This window comes from Eriocheir sinensis, chromosome 15, assembly GCF_024679095.1.
Source record: "Eriocheir sinensis breed Jianghai 21 chromosome 15, ASM2467909v1, whole genome shotgun sequence".
NCBI classification, from domain to species: domain Eukaryota; kingdom Metazoa; phylum Arthropoda; class Malacostraca; order Decapoda; family Varunidae; genus Eriocheir; species Eriocheir sinensis.
In genome coordinates, this window is record NC_066523.1 from 19,141,209 (window position 1) to 19,162,603 (window position 21,395).

General features: G+C 40.1%; 1 protein-coding gene across 1 annotated transcript; it reads right to left on the reverse strand.

The window, feature by feature from the left end:
• Nucleotides 1–883: 883 nt before the first annotated feature.
• On the reverse strand, nt 884–8,470 carry LOC126999013 (60S ribosomal protein L10a-like). The gene is made up of 5 exons (XM_050861335.1): nt 8,396–8,470; nt 4,746–4,898; nt 3,292–3,440; nt 2,642–2,814; nt 884–1,072 (listed from the first exon to the last, which is right to left on the reverse strand). The coding sequence occupies exons 1-5, from the start codon at nt 8,401–8,403 to the stop codon at nt 902–904; spliced, it is 654 nt and encodes a 217-aa protein (XP_050717292.1). The 5' UTR covers nt 8,404–8,470; the 3' UTR covers nt 884–901.
• Between the last annotated feature and the right edge of the window lie 12,925 nt (nt 8,471–21,395).

Here is a 21,395-nt window from a genome sequence, read left to right on the forward strand (position 1 = left end):
TTGGTCTCAAAAGACCCTTATTTTACAAAAAATTTCCCCCACCTGTAAACTCCTTTACTTAGTTTTATTTGCCATTCTAGGTAAATGGGTTAAACACTAAAGGCACGTCCACACCAGGAATCTTTGTATGACAATGTATCCCAGACGTTTCCCAGGTGTTCTGGTAAACCACTGGTATACATTTGGATACCCTTGCAAAATAATGTTTCCTGTCCACACCTCAGGGTTGTTCTCAGGATGTTGGTGTGCAGAGACTGCTGCAGTGGCCCGTTTTACTTATTGTTGCACTCACCGGAAAGCAAGAAGACAAGGAAACGCATATGGGAGTTAGTTTATAGAAAGTTGAGGATTACAGAATGGCTTACTTTTAGCAGAGCCGAGTTAATGGAGCAGGGTTTAATTAATAATTTTCTTGGGTCAACCACTGATTTTGGAGAACTATTACGAAGTGACTCAAAATACAACAAATCTATACCAGGCACAGAAAAGCCATTCCAGCTCCCATCAGCCTGCAGCTATAATCTGACAGGCGGATATCCTTTTACGAGCCTTATTAACACCTTCAAAATGTCAAAGCTTTCCATTCAAACTTTCCTGGTGTGGACAATCCTGAGAAACAGCTGGGAAGTATTTGATTAAAATTTTGTTTTCCGTCCTGGATGGAAAACGAGACTTTTAAGCACTCGCACGCATGTATATGCAGGTGTGTGTGTGTGTGTGTGTGTATATATATATATATATATATATATATATATATATATATATATATATATATATATATATATATATATATATATATATAATCACACACAGGAATGCATACACACACACACAGACACCCAAAGTTATACATAATATAAGGATAGTAAGTCTGAAAAATGTGTTGACCACAAACATTTATTTAGTACAATTGCTGTGGTTTTCCCATGGTGGACTTGAGATGGAGAGAACGTACATTCTGCCAGTGCTTCTTAAGAAGAGACACCAAGAAGTTCATTGCAAGGTAAATGTTCTGCACCAACTCATCAGGGTTCATTGTCACATGCCCAATGGCAACAGACAAACACAACACCTGTAAGAAAAAGGTTTGTACACATAAGACATTAAGCTGTATCCAACACACTTGTTGAAATTAAGTTGTCCTTCAAATACATGGAACTCATGTTTTTGTTACAAAACTAAGATGCTTCACTTTCTACAAGTAAAGGTGTGGCCACACTCAATACATATGTGATGCCATAATAAGAAAAACTTGCTGGCTGCTGCAGCATTTCAAGGCAATGTCATCATGGGAAACAATGATGCTAATCATCAAAGCATGTACACTTTTTTATGCTGAATATGATAAAGACAGACGAATACCTGTTGAGTGATACCCAATGTTTAACAACACTTGACAAGAGAAAGGCAAAATTGCTCACATTTTCTTGAAAGTCATTTGGCAAACATTGGTGATAAAGTGTGGAATATAACCATTAATGATAAATAACATGGCTGACCATGAATAAGAAGTTAGGCCCCAAAGGTATCCACAGCTTAATGGTGCCTAAGCACATTAATATTAATTCCATGGAAAAAAATCTAATATAGAAAATAAACAACAGGCTATAAATTCGAATATTTACATAGGCTACCAGGTAGGCACAGGCCAGGGATATGGGGGGAAATCTGATAAATTAATTAGCATGATCCCTGCTGTTATTGGACAGCTGTAATTTTTGTGAATAAAAATCACTAATACCTGCAACAATGTCCTTTTAATTCCTTGATATGCAGTGTTGTTTCTGAGATTATAAGTATTTACCAAGTGATGTCAAGCTAAGGATGGAATTGCTGGAGGCATTCTAAGTGTGACCATCTAATTTACCATAAAAAGTACAGGTGGTCAAGTTATGATGTATATATGTACCTTAAAATCAGGCCAATAATATTAGTAAAACCAGGTTAAGTAATGAGTTAGCATTTCAATATCCTGCCATGGATAGTGCAGCTGTTTGTTGAGGCTGCTCCAGCACCTTCCCTCCCTCCACCCCACCACCATCTTTAGTCCTCATGTGCTGGCCCCACTTCAGCCAGGGTGGGCTAATGCCCACTCACACTTCCACCTCAGTTGCCCTTGGAACTCAAGCTCTATATATTACTCACCCTGCAAATGCCAGATGCTACTCTACCAGTTAATAAGTCTACAGTCTGCAATATAATCATACTGCTAGATCTAGCAGATGCCAGTTGGCTAGCATGTGAGTCAAGTAAAAGAGAAGTATACTGAGAGCCTCAGCAATGTTTGGTTCACCTGTTAGTCCCCAGTAGCTCCATTGCATAACACTGCATGACTAAGGGGTCACCTGAACAAAGGGCTGGGGTAAGGTGTGCGCATGAGGACAGAGGCGGCAAAGGGAAGGAGACATGGGAACACACCTCTATTCACAGAGGTACATTTGAATATTATTTTTAAAGTAAATTTTGACTTACAACAGGACTGTTAAACCCATTGTAAATCGAAGACTACCTATCACTACACCGTAAGAAACAATTTTTTTTATTGAAATCCAAATGTTTCCACTCAGTCTTTTCAATTAAGTTTAATTCTAATATATAGAGCTTGTTCTAAAGTACTATGTAAATGAATGGCTAAACATACCTTCTTCATCTGAAACTTGATGGTAGCCTTGATCTCATCCACTTTGTCACTCAACTTCTCAGAGTGAGTGCACATGGTTGGGAACTTTCCAGCCTTGTTCAGGCCAGGCCCAACCAGACGAGGAATCTGCTTGATCAGAGCATCGGAGGCGATAAAGGCATCATACTTCTTTGCTGTGGAATGCAAAGAAATATGTAAATCCTTGTGCTGAGAGGATGCAATAAATCTGGATGTTTAAACTTCATTCAGAGTGAGCTGAGAATATCATCAACATTATTAGGAGGTTCACTTCATCATACTGCCATAATGTGCTGGGAATAATGGATTAAGATGATAGAAGAGAGTATTGGCAAAGACAGGGAAAGGGTGTCAGGGGGAGACTACCCAAGGAATTAATCCATATAGTGGATGGGTTCTGGCGAGTTAGTAGGCAAGGGATTGTATATGCTGGGGTGGTGCTGGAAGTTGAGACACTTGCCATGACCAACCCGTGAGGAAACAGGGTGTTTGGACGGACTATAGATTGATATTAGTTAAGATCACATCACGGCCACAAAAAACACCCCATAGCATCAGATCCCATTACAAAAAAATTTAAACATACCAGACAATGAGTTTTGAAACAACCAAACCAAAAACAATATTCTCACCCAATTTCTTCACAAGCTTCTTATCCTTGTTCAACTTCTTCAGGTCATCGGCAGACATGCAAGGAAGATTGTTTTCCTTGGCCTCGTCAATGTGCATTTGGTCACCAAGAATGCATACCTTCATTTTGGGCTTGGGGATGTGCTTCAACCTTGAAGATATCAATTAAGATTCCAAAAATTATTAAAAAATGTAGACCAACAATATTGTTTCAACATTCACAATCTGAGGTAAAAAATATTTTCACCATGACAACCTTGGACAAACCTAACCTCAACACTATTTAAAAACTTCCAAAATGTGAACCAAAAGGTACATTTGTCTACTCAGAATAATGACATGTAAGCATTGTCTAGCTTGAGGATGGTATTTGTTGAGATAATACCAAAATCAGGTGTATAAACTGAATTAAATAGAAACTACAGTAAAGTCAGCATCCTGAAAACCTTTTACCTGGTTACCATACTTGGAGGCAGATCTTCAGGCACGTACGGTTAACGGCAATGCCTCCCCATTTATTTTAAGACCCTGGGTCAAGGTCCGTCAGAGAATAATCTCAGACTCCCTAGACCAGACAACAGGCAAGGAGGACAGCCCTTACTCTCCCCATTACAAATATGCCATGATCATATTTAAAACTAATGCAAAATCAAATAAATTCAATGGAAAATAATTTAATAAAAAAATAAAATGCACAAGAATCTAATACGGATATAAGAACAGTTCATGTACCGATTTATTGGTCATCAGACAGGCCCTGATTCAACTTATTCTTTGCGACCGAGATTTCTTTACATTTCTTGTTTAAACTCATCCAATTTACCCACGATGTCAGCAGCCAGAGGCACCTTATGAAGGCATAGAGTGCAAATCCAGTTTATTTTGAGAATATTCTACCAACAGATAAGCAAATTTCACATGACACCATTTAAGGCCATTTCTGCAAGTCGCCTGTAGATTCTTCCCACACAACGACATTCTTCCGTGTCCTTGGATGCCAAGATAGCACTGGCAGCGGTCCGCATGAAGCGACACGCCACACACACATCTGCCCTCAATCATGACTCATTACGTGCCAGTCTAAGATTCTTGTTCATGTCTATATTGCCCAAAAGCTGGCACTTGCTTTATGACTCAGGCAAATGGGCAAGGCTGGTGTCAATGTGGTCACAGCTATCCAGTCTTCCATTTTGCAAGTTTAAAGGTTTCAAATGGAGTTACATTTACAATAGTATTAACACATTAAAAAAGGCATGATGATAAATTACCAAGATCTATCAAAGGAAAATAATAAAATTGACAGACCCAGCCTGCTCAATGAGAAGACGTGGGTACGAAAAATATGCTAAAATAAAAATAAAAAAGGGGGGATAAAATACTAGACCATGGCATGGCAATTAGGGATAAGATTAGGGGACTGCCCTCTTGCACCACTGAAGGTTAGGTAAAGACTTACTTAACAGTGCCACTGAAACGCTTATCCTTCTGGGGGTCATAGTTCTTGAGACCAATCTGAAGTTCAACACTCTCCCGGAAGCGGCGTTTTTTAGTCTTGGAGCCCTGCAGGACTGCATTCACACACTCGTAGAGTGTATCGCGTGTCACCTTGCTGTAGATCGAAATTAAAACAATAAAAACATTAGGTGATTAATAATGGGTCAGTTCCACAGCTAAATACATTTTTTTTTTGTATTCTTGGTTATGTAAAAGGCAAGAAATTAGCAGATGCCACACTTAAGAAATGCTACTGTGAGAGTGGCTCCCAAGACTACATAGAAATGGCTGGGGGAGGGGGGTTCAAAGGTGGCAAAGCCCCTGCTGTTGGGTAGTGGTAGGCATAACTGCTTACTTTGATTAATATCTTAAAAAATATTGTAATTACTTTTTCAGTAATAAAATCCTTGAAACAATTAAAGAAGATTTATGTTTACGTTAACGTATATGTTTATCAGCAGTGTAAACAACCTCCCATGCCTTTAGTTGGAGACAAAGAAATGCATCATGTTGAGGCAGTGGCATGCCAGCCGAAGGAATATTGACAAAATTTTCAACACTGGCTCTGGAGGACTAACAAACCACACCATGTGGTAATTCTTTACAAGGAGTCCACACCCCCATCCGCCACTCCATCGCAGTTATATACATAGAGGGTTCCCAGAGCCTGGATTTTGCAACAACTGGCGGCCATCTTAGGATGGCGAGACAGAAATTTAACAAAACATAATTATGTCTGCTACTGCTATTATCAAGTTACCAGTGCCTCGGCAATCCTCTGTCAGATAGACTTGTTATTTTCTTGTCCATTTTTTTTTTACCCCAATTGTTACATTGGTACATGTCATATACCATTTGAATCACGAAAATATGCTGAATTTGAAACTGTAAACAAACATTTAATGCAATAAAAAGTACATGAATGACAAGAAGTTGAAGCAAAAAAAGGTGTACAAAAATGTTTATACCAACCACAACTTTTTTCTCATTATTTTATTGTAGGTTACCTAAGTGCAATAAATTTGTGATCATGATATGCAGCAATGTCTCACCAACACGATGATTGGCTTAGTTTTCCAAAATATCAATGGTGGCTAGCTAATACTGGTTCAGTGTAAACATGTGGAACCATGGAAAGATCATCAATCCGTCACCCTATGGCAGCCGACCACAGAGTTACAGACAGGAGCAGTGGCTTCACTTCTCACTGTCGTGAGAGGAGTTGAACCCCCTAGTATAAAACTGTGGTCCTCTATACCCAAGACAAGCCTGGGAACCTGCAGAGAAGGTAAATCTTAGGAATAGCGGCTCCTAGCGGGTGCACTTTTAGAGCACGGTGTGGTGGTAATTACAACATTTCAAGCACGTACGGCGGGGTTTTGACAAGCGGACTGGCGTGTTTGTCACAAGGGGTGTATTTTCCGTGCGGTCTCTTTCCTTTCTTCACCCTGGAGCTCATAGTCTCATCGCCCATCGACTTGGAAGAAATCATGAGGCCAGCGTGGAAAAATACACCCCTTGTGACATAAACACGCCTGTCTGCTTTTCAAAACCCCATCGAATGTGCTAGAAATGTTGTAATTACCACCACACCGTGCCCTAAACGTGCACTCGCTAGGAGCCGCTATTCCTAAGATTTACCGCAGAGAATTTTATTTTGAGTGTGTGTGTGTGTGATGGGTGGGTGGGGGGTGGGAAGTATTCAAATAAATGAAAATGGGCCTCTATATAAAATTTCCCCAATAGGGAAAATTCCCTAATTAAGGGGGGGGGGAGAGTTTTTCGTAAAGTTAGGTTGTAGTTTAAATATATTCAACATATGGTGAGCCGTCGGGAGTATGGATTTGGGGAGGAATTTTCAGAGTCCCATATTCCAGTCAATTTCCCTTCCCCCTCAAATCCCTGATTCTCCACAGCTCCCCAGGCTTGTCTTGGGGGGTAGGGGGGTCTGAAGTTTCCCAAGGGGAGGCAGACTTATTGTAAAGAATTACTGAGGAAATAAATGTAAAAAGATCCCCGATAGGTTATTCTAGGTAGACTACCAGCTGTGGACAAGATAGTGACAGAAAATAACACAAGAACATAACAACATAGGGCAGCTCCAGAATCCCCTCCACTACTCATGATGGGTGAGGTGTAGTTACAGGGGTTACAGGTAGAGGCTTGATCCTCGTTTTACCGGAGGTACTAGGCACGCACCAGTACCCTGTCACCTTACTGCACCCACACCTCACTGCCACCTGTCGTCCTCGTCCATGTAGCTATCCAATCTACTCTTAAAACAAGCAACTTTTATCAGATCTCCTCGCACTCATCGTCTTTCTAGTGAATGTAAGTTTAGATGTTTCAGCCTATTTTGATATGGGAGGTTCCTCAGCCCCTGAATCATCTTGGTCATCCTCCTCTGAACTGATTCTAGCAAGTTGATGTCCATTCTGTAGTGTGGGCACCAAAACTGGACAGCATAATCTAAGTGTGGCCTAACTAATGCTAAATAGAGTCTGAGGATGACCTCTGCACTCCTGTTGGTTACCGTCCTGTTAATAAAGCCTAATACCATGTTACCCCTATTCCTCGCATTAATACATTGCTTCCTTAGTTTTAGGTCAAAGTTCACTAACACTCCCAAATCCCTTTCACACTCAGACCTGCCTATCGCTGTGGAGTCTAAACTATGCCCGTGTAATGGGTTGCATGTTCCTACACTAAGTACGCTACACTTGATGTTAAAATTCATCTGCTGACAGCAGTGGCTGGCCAACCTGTCGAAAACACTGCCCTTGGCATTCTCATGTTATTTTCTCTTCTTTCAGTCCCAACATCTTGTCCACAGATGGTAGTCGGTAGAATAACTTATCGTTACACTTTTCATCTTTACATTTTTTCCCGACTTAATAGGAATATTTAAGAAAAGTAGAAAACTCACAATAGAAGAGTACTTTGTAAGGTAAAAAAAAGAGATGAGCATATTAATATAACTAATCTCACCCAACTATTCTGCTAACTGACCCCCAAGAAATCAAATTTACCTCTCCCTCCCGAAAACTAGTAACTTCCATGAAAACACCCAATCAATAGTAAACGAAAACTCACAGGGAATCTTTCATCCTTACAAAAAGAAAAATAAGCACATCCCGTAAAGACCGCAAGGAAGGTGGACTCAACAAGAACGGCACATTGCGAATTGTACTGCCGGAATGTTAATAAATATGCAACTAAAAAAATATTGAGAGATACAAAGGAAGAAAAAGGACATAGGGAGTAATACCCAGCAGGGCGAGGCGGGTCACGGATTGGCTTCCTATGTACAAAAAATGCCTGAGCAGCGGTGATCCTGCCTAGGCTCTCTGGCTAATGAGTGTGCGTGTGGCGCGGGGCAGAAGGTGCAGCCGCCGCCCCTCAGACTCAGCTTTCATCACGTGGCTCAGCAGCTAATACAAGACATCATAGAGGCGGCGGCCACATTTATCCCTTTTGCCGCGTTATTCCACACCTCCACGCCCTGGTATTGATGGGGTGAGGACTGAAGCGATGGCAGCATGCGAATTTAACATCGGATGATATGAATAAGCCAAAGAAATCCTTAAAATACGGGAGAGGACGAGCACTCACCTGGTCATGGCGGCGGCGGGGCGGGAAGAGGCAGGCGGCGGCGGGAGGGACCTCGTGGCCGGGTGGGCGGCGTGTCTTTGTACATAAAAATATATTAAAGAGAAAGCTAGTCAGTCCTTAACCCCAAATATTTTCAAAATTATTTTTTAATCATTCAAATTAACCTTCGAATTTAATATATAATGCTACAGTTTAATGTATATGCTAGTAAATATTTACCAGAAACTGCAATTGTTGGCGCAGGCCTTGCCGCTTCCAGCTCGTCCCTCCCTGGCGGCTGGCGCGCCTTTTGAATCACATGGTTTCCTAACTTTCCTTGAATATATTTCCCTCTGTCAGTGACGCCGTGATGATACTAACTGGCAAAGAAGGGGTTTAGAAGTTTGCGGAACATATAGGTCGAAATTGGAAACTAAAGGCACACACTGGTATACATGAACTTCCTTTATTTCAGTGTAAGTGTAAAGTTGATCATCATTATTATATAAATGAATCCATTCCACTGAGTTCTGTGTCTATGTTTCAGAGGTCAACAGTACGAGATGCTCAACTTTACACTTAAACGGATATAAAGGAAGTTAGTTAACGTGTGAAGAACGTGACGACGGAGCCCGACCCCTCCCTGCACTGCACATAACCAGAGCTCGACACATCACCATCACCCTCAGCCTGCTGGACAATAGGCCTATCCCAAGCGTTTCCATTCGTCACTGTTCTGTGCCTCCATGCAGTTTCCAGCGTTGATCTTTATATACGTACCTTAAAGTTCTTATATCACCACACAGTCTACTGAACGGCCTCACATGTCTCTTCGTAAAAAGAAAAAAAATCATAATATGTTCCTTATTCTGTCCACCCGTTCTTCTTCATTGACATTTCTTGATTTTGATTTAGTTGTCATCTAATTTTGTCCGCTTGGCTCTTACCCATTTCCACGGGCACTCCTCAATTTTTTTCACGACAAGTTTCAGACCAGATATTATGTACTGAATACTCAAGGTCTATGAAACTAAATATATGTTCTTCTAGGCAGTGCTGGATTAACATAGTAGCAGATGTAGCAGCTGCTACGGGCCCCGCGCTTCACAAGGGCCCCGCGCTTGGTTGAGCAAAAAAAAAAAAAATAAATAAATAAATAAATAAATAAATAAATAAATAAATTGTAACAATTGGGGACTTGTTATGTGGAAGAAAATATTTCTTTGTGTGTGTGCTGTCGCGGGCTGTCGTGAGGCCCGTGAGGGGGACTAGGGACCCCGGTCCTTCATCCCTTCGCACCCTTCATGTATGTATTGTAGGTTGTTTACGGGAGTTGAATAGTGGTGGGGATTGTGTGTAGTTGATGATGAGAGAGTGGGTGATGAGGAGGGTGTGTTTGTTGAGTAGCTAGTGAGGTGAGTCCTTATGACGAAGTTGTAAAGGCGACAGCGTTGGAGGAGGATAGGGAGTGTAAGTGGGATGCTGCGTATGATAATTTGTGAACTGTTTAGTGGCTGTGTAGTGTTGTTGGGGGATTTGAAGTGCGTGTAAGAGTGTTGAGGGTTGTGTAGAAGTGTTTGGCTGTGTGTGATGATAGAACCTAATTAGTAGCGAGTGTATTGAGAGAGCAAGAAGGAAAGTGAAGTAATGTCACGATGTGGCTACCCATGAGGAGCAGCGAGCTAGGCAGAGGCCTGGCAGGCAGAGACGCGCTTACCACCACTCTAGATAGACGTGTATGGCTTGTGCTCTCTGCTTTACTGTTGTGGGGAATCTTAACGTAAATGTTGTGGGCTTTCTTGCCTTTGTGTGCTTTTCCCCCCTCAGTAAACAGTGACACAAGCTGGCTGAGGCCTCATACACAGTAGTATTTGGGGGAGTTTTGGCCCTTGTTGATGGTGGTGTCTCTCCTCCCCTGTGTTGATGGGAGTATAAGTCAACCGTGGGTGGCGGTTAATAGTTTGGAGTGAGAGCTGCTAAGGGCGTGTTGACGCCAGCAGTTGCCCTTAGGGGTACTGGGAGTGATAGAGATCCTCCCTTATTTGAGTGCTTGTTGTTTGCACTGTTTTGGCTTTTTGTGAGGCCTTAAGGGGGCTGCTTGACCTCCCTTTGTTCTTGGGCACGTGCTGACTGTCTGTGTGTGAGTGAGATTGGTGTGTTTTATTTTTATTTTGAGAGGGCCTGTAGTGGCTGAGTCTTGCCCTACACCAGTTAAAGCCCGTGTTTATTTTCTTTTGTGTGTACATAGTCTGTGAGGTGTTTGGAGTCCGAGGGAGGAGTAGAAGGAGGAGTGTGTTGCTGTTATTTTCTCTCCTGATGGTCCTGTGTTTTTTTGGTGTTGGTGGAGTGGACCTGGGGTATGACCTGTGGGTGTTGAGAGAGTGTCCCGCCGTTGTTTTCCTTGAAGGAGCAAGACAGGCCCTGGGGACTACTCTGTTTATTTTTGGTGGTGTTTTGAGCTGTGTGAAGCTCTGTGGGGGTGACCAGTGTGTCCTCCCCTTTTTGTGCTTGTTTAAGCACTGTTTAGGACTGACTTCACAATGACTTCACGAGCCAGAGATATGGGAAGGAAATATCTTTCCGGAGCAGAGAAAGCCAGAAGAAAGAGAGAGGCATCAGAAGAGCAACAGAAATTACTGCAAAAAATGCCTAAACTCACAACGTTTTTTTCTACTACGTCACCATCTGCTGTTGGTTCAACTACTTATGATGATGATACTATGCTGGAACTTCAGCAGCCTTGCTCAAGCTCAAGTACTACAGAGCAAGAACAACAGGAACCAACCAAGGCAATAGAAACTCAACAGCCTTGCTACTCACCAACACCTATCATTCCAGATCTGGCAGCTCAATCCAATGATTTGGGTGAGTGGCCTTTAATTCTTACATATGAACAAAAAAGGAAATGGGCAGCAAGAGGCAGCTCAGAATGTCAACACATGAACAGTGACTTTACCAAATCAAAGAGATTCTATGGGGCTGAAGGTTGCAATAGATATTGTAAAAAGCAATATTTTACTCATGTACATAAAACCACAAATGAAAAGCGGCTTAGGGAGTGGTTATGCTACAGCGAGACCAAAGGCAATTTGTACTGTTTTATCTGCAAACTAGAAGCCTCATCAAACACTGAATTGCACGTATTTTGTGAAGGTTTCAATGACTGGAAAATGCACAGTTGCTCATTGAGAGACACGAGTTAAGTTCGAGGCACAAAGCTGCGGTCCTGTACCTGATCAATCTCCGAAAAGATGGAGAAAAATTGATGCTGCCCTGACGAAACAACTTGAGGACGAGAAGAAATACTGGTTCTACTGGGGGAGAGGATCATAAATGTCATAAAGTTCTTGTGTGAAAGAGGGTTGGCCTTCAGAGGAACAGATGAAACAGTAGGGTCTCCTAGCAACGGAAACTATTTGGGACTGTTGGAGCTTCTTGCAACTGTAGATCCATTCTTGTGCCAACACATCAAGATGCATGCGAACCGTGGAAAAGGGCACACTTCCTACTTATCAAAGACCATTTGCGAAGAGGTAGTCGAGATATTGGGAAAAGCAGCTGAAGATACAATCGTCAGTGAACTGAAAGAAGCTAAATACTTTTCCATATCACTAGATTCAACCCCGGACATTACTCACACGGACCAGCTTTGTTTCACAGTAAGATATGTCAAGCCAACAGGGCCTGTGGAAAGGTTTCTGGCATTTCTGCCAATGGAAGGCCATACTGCTCAGCAGATTTTCGACAGCCTCGTACAGTACACCAGTGAGAAGGGTATCAATCTTGCCGATTGCCGTGGACAGAGTTACGACAACGCGTCCAACATGAGCGGTAAATATAATGGAGTACAGGCACTTGTCAAAGAAAAATTTGGTGCTGCTGCAGAATATGTTCCATGCTATGCTCATTCGTTGAATTTAGTTGGTGTATGCGCTGCACAAGCGTGTCCAGAAGTAGTTCAGTTCTTTGACTTTGTTGAAAATATCTATGTATTCTTTGCTGCTTCAACACACCGGTGGTCCATTCTGGAGCGTGCAGGTGGTGGAGTGCTAAAGAGGCTCTCTGCAACACGGTGGTCCGCAAGAGCTGATGCCATTAAGGTTATTAAAGAGTGTTTTCCTTTTATAAAGGAGGCACTGGAGAAACTTGCGAATGACCAAGAGCAAAAGGCAGAATGTCGACAGCAGGCAAATGGACTCCTCGAGAAAATGGAGTTGTTGGAAACTGGAATCTTAGTGGTTGTTTGGAATAGCTTACTGGAGCGCTTCCAGGCAACTCAAGCCTCTCTTCAAGCAAAGCAGCAAGATCTCAACATTGCTTCAGCATTGTGTGCCTCTTTGGCAGGATCTCTACAGAATTTCAGAGAACAATTCGATACGTTTGAGTCAGAGGCGCAGAACCTGACTCAAGTGCAGGATTACCGACCAACAAGAACAAGAAGAATTGCTCGAAATCGAAGGCGCGATGAGGATGTAGGCAGTGGCCGTTCAGTTCCAGATGCAATAGATAATCAATCACCTAAAGACCGATTCCGGGTGGAAGTTTTTCTTGCAGTAATGGACAGCCTACTATCTGCGCTGGAGCAACGTCGCAAGGCATACACTCAATTGAACACACGGTTTAGTTTTTTGCGAAATCTGCATGACCTAACACCTGCGCAGATCCAAGAAAGTGCTGACAGACTTTTAGAAGCATATCCCCATGATTTGGAAGACGGATTGAAAGATGAACTACCTCAGTTTTCAGAATTTGTAAAGCACATTGGTGTTGATTGCTCCTCTCCAGAACTCAACTATTTCACTTTGATTAAAGAAAACAATATTGATACCACGTTTCCTAACATTGACAATTTGTTACGCATTTATCTATGTATGATGGTAACTAATTGTACTGGAGAGAGATCATTTTCAAAAATGAAGTTGATTAAAAACTACCTACGAAACACGATGGGGCAAGAGCGGCTACACTATTTAACTCTTCTGAATGTTGAAAATGACGTTCTGAAGTCACTGAACTCCTCTGAAATAATTGCCAAATTTGCAGAGATCAAAATGCGTCGAAAAGACCTTTGAATGTCATTGTTTGAAGTTTTTATTTTATATTTCTCCTTGCAAATAAAACATTACATTAGACTTTTGTTGTTTTTGTTTTTGTTGTTGTAGAATGTAGATCAAATCTATAAAATATTCAATTACTTCCCGGTCATTATCTGTACATCAAATCAATCTGCTACAGGCCCCGCACTTGGTAAATCCGGCACTGCTTCTAGGCTAGAAAATGTGTCATTGACACTTAAAATTTTCTTGTGCCAGCATAGTCTCCCGTAACAGTGAACAGTCTACCATGAATAATTCGTTTTCTTTCGTTAAAGTTGAAGCACCTCAACTTTATGACCCATAACTTAGTTAGTTTGGCCGTCGTCGATATTTACCAATATCCCTCTACTTTAAACTATAAAGATCGTACTGATATTGGTAATATTCCAGAAGTGCGGCTGTCTCCCCGCGAAGGACACCTTTGTGCTGGAATTTTACTCTGATCTGTTAAAGGATCACGATTTTGTTTTCATTTTCAAGAAACGAGCAATTTCACAAACTACTGTCACTGACATTGACTGTTTCTTTAGTTGTAACAAACATAATTATGTACTTGTTCCTTCTTGCTACTCTCATGCAGGCTTAATTGCCTCTCCGATACAACGCATCACCTTTCTTAAATATTTTTTGTTTCTTACCAAGCCTTCTCACCTCACTGAGTTCTATAAGATCCGCAGGGTTGGTTTGATTTAAATCAAGTGATTTAAATCGATTTAAATCAGAGTAATAAAATCATGATTTAAATCAAAATTAAATATACCGTATTAAAATGACTGAAGTGTTATATCAGGAGTAAAATATCTAATGATTTAAGTTACACACACACACATATATATATATATATATATATATATATATATATATATATATATATATATATATCTATATATATATATATATATATATATATATATAGATATAAGGAGAAGGAAGAACTTGTGATTATGTGAACTAGTTCTACAGGAAAAGTATCAAGTCTACTTGTCCTGTACTGATCCTGTAGTGGTCTTGTAGCAGGTCAGGCACCAGTGAATCATTGCCATCTCTTGCAAGGAAAATATTCAAAAGCATAAAAAAAGAAAGTAAGTTTTTTTTGCAGATAATAACAATAAATGTACTTATGAAGTTTAATGAGCTTAATTCTTTTTTAATGCAAAGTAACATGATTAAGTCTACTTTTTTATTAAATATGATCCAAATTTGACAACATGTAAATAGACAAGTTGGCAACTTATGACTTTTATGTCTCCTTATGATTTTTATGTGAAAAACTCATCTTGGGTAATGTATATTAAATTATGGTTTCATTTAACATTGGCCAAGTTTAATAATATAAAATGGCTTCATACGACTGCAACAAATCATCAGTGTAAACAAACAAGAATTAATGCAAAAAATAGATAAATAAAAAAATCGATTTAAAAAAAACGATTTAAATCAAATAAATCGATTTTTTTTTAAAGAAAAAAATCATGATTTTTTTCCAACCTTGATAAGATCTCATTTGATATTCGACAGTTCATTCATGAGTACTAGTAAATCACCTTCAGTTCTCAGTCCCTGCATTGTAAGTGCAAATGTTCAATAACTTTTTTTTTTTTTACAACAAAAGAGTCGGCACAAGGGCAACAAAAAGAGTGCAGAAAAAATGCCCGCTAATTGCCGCTCCCACAACAGAAGATAGTATAGAGTAGCCAAAAAAGAGATCAATTTCGGGTGGAGAGGTGTCTTGAAAGAGGTCAAGTAATCCTGTTCACCACATCAAGTGCAGAGCTATTTTGATGAAGATAATATTCTTTTAATTTTGATCCCTTCGTTTTGTTCTTTTTGGAGTATTGTGGTCCAGTTTGGATGTCGGCAACTCCATTTAATCTTTAATCCTTTTTAAACTTAATAAACTTTCTTCTAACCAATCTCAACATGCAACTTGGCCATCGTCGAATGGTTGGCATTTTGACCCAATTTTCTAAGACTTAACAATGGTGAGCATCCCCTCACAAAGCGATACCGGCTCAATTTCAGCTTATTCGCCGTGCACGCCGTAAGTCACAATTCAGTGGGCGTGCAGGCACCTTCAACTCATTTCTTGTGCAACTCACCAATTTTCCCGTTCATTTATCTTCATTTTGATTAAATTGTAGAATATGCTTCAAAATGAGACTGTTCCTCTTATTGACATTTATAAGTGTAAAGTATAAGTCAACACCAGCCTGTTATCCAATTATTTATTGTTTTTGACCCCTTCTTTTTCATTCTTTTCACTTTATTGTTACTGTCCTATTTTTCATTTCCATGTCTGATCATCGAAGGGACTTTGTTTGGGTTTATATAATTTTTGATTTTTCGTTGACGCCCTTTCATGGATCTTAATAATGATACAAGTAATAATCAAGGCGTTGCTACACACACACACACACACACACACACACACACACACACACACACACACACACACACACACACACACACACACATATATATATATATATATATATATATATATATATATATATATATATATATATATATATATATATATATGAAAGAATGCTATATTCAATGTGACATACTCACAGAGCGCCGCGTAACCTGTGAGTATAGCTGTGACCTGCACTGGGGCTGATTATTCTTGCTAAACACTTCCATTATCAAATTGATTTTTCATGAGACTGTGATACTACAGCGCGGACCTAAAAGAGGAGGGAGATTACACTATTATGACGTTAATGGGGCATTAGTATTGGGTGCGTTCTAGTTAGAAACCTGTTTTTGTCTTTGTCTTTATCTGTTACTTCATAAACGAGTTGCGTCATCGATACTGTCAAGAGATAGTTATGCAGAAAGGAGGCTCCAAGTGAGTCAGAGAGGAGGAGGAGGAGGAGGGGAACCGAACCGAAGGACTTCCCCTGAGTCAGTAGCGGGGGCTTGACCGGCTTGACGCGGTATGGAGGGAGTGGTATCATTCCTTTTGCTCACCCTCGTCCCCCTCCTCCTCCTCCTCCTCTTCCTCCTCCTCCTCCTTCTCCTTCTCTTCCTCTTTCACTGGCCACTGATCCATTTCCTTGACTGAGTCACTGACTAGCATCGTTTCTTCCTCCTCTTTCATATTTTTGTCCTTACGATATGCCTGTCCCCCCACCCTGTTCTTGCTTCTTATATCTAGTTTCTCGAGCACTCCGTGGCGCAACTGGTAGAGCGCTGCGCTGCCAGGCTTCACGGTCTGACAGGGCGGCGGTTCGAGCCCGCTCAGGCCGGATTCTTTCAGTTGACTAGAAGTGGTTACTGTCCCCCCTTGAGCAAGGGGGATGGGGTGTGTGGTGTGTGAGGTCCTGGCAGTACCCATAGATCGACGATAAAGAGCACTTGCTCATGTCGGGAGGGTACCTGCTGGCGATTACGAGTCCAGCACGTGATCAGGCCGTGGTGGTGGTGGTGGTGGTGAATTACACACACACACACACACACATTTAGCGAGATGTCTGTTATGAGGGTTTTCATTGTACTGGAATGGAGGACAAGCGACCGCGCCACAGATGCGCCACAGATGCTCTCAATGTGGCACTAATGAGTCCTTGACCTACGTTCACATTTATGTAATGCAAGCTGTATGCATTTTTATTTATTTGGGATATATATAATGAACGGTAGCAAAAATGGTATGAATTGCTTTTACTGAATTATGGAAACAAAAATCAAAGTCTGGTCATAAGGGTAGAAAACTGTGCTCGAAAAATATCTGTGTCCTTGTCAAAGAGGCAGCAGGTGCCCTGTTAGCGAGCATAAATATTTATGTGAGTATTTGCAACACATACAACAATACTGTTATGAAGTGCCATGTTAGAAAAATATAAATGATAATCACACACACACATACACACACACACACACACACACACACACACACACACGCACACACTCCCATCATATTTTTTATTATGGACACTACAAGCTAAATACACGTTGAGACTGGTTTTCATCTCTTCCCTTCAGAGAAATAAATAACTATAGGATCGTCTCAAAATGGACACCTTGCATCACAGGCGGGCAGATCCTTCCATCCGTCACTCAGAGCTAAGTGAAGTAATTACTGATTTTTTTTTTTTTTACACTTCAGAAAACAATGCAGAGAAAGTTCATGTGTACACTGAATATATTTACTTTAAGTTACAAAGACTTGCCGTTACGCACACTAATCAAATTTACTTTTTTGCATTTAAAGTAACACTTGTGTTCTTCGGTTACCAATGACACTGAACGCAATATGGAAAGAGGGCAGTCAATCACCCATCCATAACTGCAACCAGAGACCTTCGAGTGGCTTGCCATCACGCATCATCTTGTCATAATGAGCAGAACCTTGCCACGCGGCCTGAAACCGGTCGACACTGGTACTACGACACCTAGGAATATGCAAGCATTCTTTACTTTCTCTATTACTGGGGATGAACGTAAAAACGATAACTATAAGCATTCACCAGTATTGAAACATAGGTTCAAATGAATAGAAAAATAAAATTACTGGGATAAAATGATTGCGTAGACCATGAATGCAATGGCGTTCTTTCATAAGAAAATCCCTTTAATAGTAGACCAACCGACATAGAACCCCCCCCCCCCACACACACACACACTTTTTGAAGGTAAGAAAATGAAATTTGAATGTAGGATAAATCTGACTGCGACTTGAAGGGGACGATGGATGCATGATGGATCAAGGTAAGATAAGATGCGCGCCGTGCGGGGCAGGACTGGCTGGGGACAGGGGCGGGGGGTGGAGGGGGTAGAGAAGGGAGGGGCAGCGCCACTGGGGGTTGGAGGGAGGCAGGCTGTTCCTCGATTGATTCACCAGAGTGTAACATGCAAATCAACTGGCAGTTATTGTTTTATTAAAAGCAATACAACGAGTAGGGTCACCCGCTGCTCCCCTGGCCATCAAGCCTACACACTCCCTCACCGTGTGTGTGTGTGTGTGTGTGTGTGTGTGTGTGTGTGTGTGTGTGTGTGTGTGTGTGTGTGTGTGTGTCTATATATCTATATATATATATATATATATATATATATATATATATATATATATATATATATATATATATATATATATATATATATATATATATATATATATATATATATATATATATATATATACACTTTTTAATTTTTATTTCCCCTGCACAATCCTAGGCCTATCCCAATCGTTTCTATTCCTTTCTGTCTTGTGTTGGTAGTTTCCAGCCTTGAAGCCGACTTTCATAATTTCATCCCACTATCTGGCGAACAGCCTTCCCTTTGGTCTTTTCATGTAATTTATTTTCCAATTTCACTCTATTTTCCCATTTGTTGTCTCTCCTAATTATGTCCTCATAATTACCATTTCATTACTTGAATCCCATTATAATGTCTTCTACTTTTGTGTCTCCTCTTGTCCATTCGTACTTTGTTAATGTCCGTGTTTGATCCACATGCCATAACGGGAAGAACGATTGGAGTAAGAACCTTTCGCTAAAAAGTCTCTCAGAATGTTACCTGATTACCGAATGTTCTAGCACAGTTGATTTTTTTTATTTTATTCCCGGTTCGGTTGTGGGATTTTTTTGTATCAGCTTTTCTAAGTGAACATATTCATCAAATGTTTTCATATTATTTCTTGGATGACTATTTGCTCGATTTTAACATACTTTTTGAACATAAGCCTTTTTATCCATCTTCCGTTTTACTTACAGACTTTTCCTGTTAGATTCTTGAATTATCTGTTGGAGTTCGTCACTATATTTGCTAAAGAGCCATCAGCAAATGGAAGACTATTTAGATATTTAGATATTTTCTCATTTCTTCTCAGTACTCCCTAAACAGCATAGGTAATATAATATCGCCCTGTATAGCTCCTTTATTATAACTTTTCTCGAAACCAATAGAAGCCAAACAAAGCAGTTTTCCGTACACATCTGTTTTCTCCTTTCCTGGTCTACTGCCTGGATGCGACCCATGGCTGAGCACCCACTTTGAGAGTCTGTGTCGGTGGGCGTTAGAATCTAATGTGTCTCAAATTCCGTTAGCGATTTTACTGAACATTTTATAAGCAATTTACAACGTTGATAGAGGGACAATATTTAAGTTCCGTTAGGTATCCCTTTGTATGTATTAAAACGATGGCTGCATTCTTTCAATCTTCCGGAATTTGTCCTTATTCAAGACAGTTAGTAAAAAGTTTCGAAATTTTTTCTACAGTAATTTTCCCGGCGTCCTTTATAAGATCTACCTTAATACCAGCTTTCCCGGGAGATTTACCTCGTTTCATATTCTCAATGGTTCTTTAATTTTGTTTTTTGGTATTGTCGGGATTTCTGTTTTTTTTTTATTTTTTTTTTTTACAACAAAGGAGGCAGCTCAAGGGCACAGAAAAAAAAACACAATAATAAAAAAAAGCCCCCCCACTAATTGTTACTTCTTATTGGCGCAGAATACGATCTAAATGGTATAGTTCTCCGTAAAACTCTTCAACGACTTCAAATATTTCGTTCGTCTTGTATATGCATTCGCTGTTTGGTTTTCTTCTAACATACATCTTGTTTCACCCTATTTCAAGTTTCCTCTCAACAATTTCTGCACTAGAACCTGGAATTAGAGCTCCGTTGATTCATCATGTCGAACGTTCGCACATCCTCTTGTTTCTTTTCTTATTTATAATTATTCGTAAGATGTGCTACTTCTCTGTTGCATCTGCTTGATTGCAACTTCATGTTTTTCCACTTCTTTAATTTTATGTTTAGCTTTTGAAGAAAGTTTTCAGTGAGTTCTTCTTCCTTATTTACCCCCTACTTCAAATGCAGCTTCTTTCAGAATTTTAGTGAATTTCTTCGCTATCAAGATTTTCTCATGGATAAGGACTGTAACTATGTTTTGGATGCTAACTGTGAATTCAGATTTCTTGTTGTGGAAATCCATTAAGTTTGTTAGTGTGTTTCTTACCAAGTGTCTCTTCTCAGGGGGACCTTGATTTCTCATCTAACAATTCTGTGGTCAGTCTCAACATTTAGCTACTTCGTTCAGGAATGTTACATTTTTCGTAACGTCCTGCTTGTTTACGAGGATATAGCCAATTTTATTTGTTACTTCATATTATTTTCAGGCGAGGACGAGGCAGAATTTCTATCTGGAGGTCGTTTGAAGACTTTTACCAATCCTGTTCTAACTTCATATTTTGTATTAAACCGAACATTCACAATTTTTTAATAAAGTACATCTCAAGGTTGTGTATCAGACCGACTAGATGCGATATAAAATTTCAAGTGTGTACATTGATAGGGAAGAAAAAAACGTTCTCCAGTCTGAAAGCGAGATCCTGCAAGAACCTTAATGTATAAAATAAACTTACATATGATGCAAGAATAAAATTGGGCAACGAGAGACATACGCGCTTATATGTTATCAAATGGCTTTTGAAGCGGTCTGTGTTATGAAGCTGTGACAAAGATAATAAAAAAAGAGTTTTTATTATAAAGCTTATAGACGAGTCAATAACATGACTTTGGGAGCGTAAAGTCCGTAGAGTTATACACAATTTTTTTTTCCTCTCTCTACTTCTACACATTATTGTGACCCAGTCATGATGGTGTGCTTTGCAAGCATAAAATCTCGCCTCGATATATATATATATATATATATATATATATATATATATATATATATATATATATATATATATATATATATATATATATATATATATATCACGTTCCACTGCGAAGGAAGTAAAAAGCATGAATCCATATTCCACATATAGTATAAATATTCCTGGTGTGTAGGACACCTAAAGCTGACCCTCCACGGCCAGTCTGACCTGTACAGGCTCAGGAAGCTGCCGGGGAAGGTTTAGGGATATTGGAATAAACATTAATTTACCAGAGATACAAATCAATTTACTT

Excerpts from the sequence above, each read along its gene's own strand:
- LOC126999013 (XM_050861335.1), bottom strand. Across the intron at positions 2,815-3,291 it reads GAAGCTTGTGAAGAAATTGG|CAAAGAAGTATGATGCCTTT; the intron begins GTGAGAATATTG and ends TGCATTCCACAG. Across the intron at positions 1,073-2,641 it reads TCAAGTTTCAGATGAAGAAG|GTGTTGTGTTTGTCTGTTGC; the intron begins GTATGTTTAGCC and ends TTTTTCTTACAG.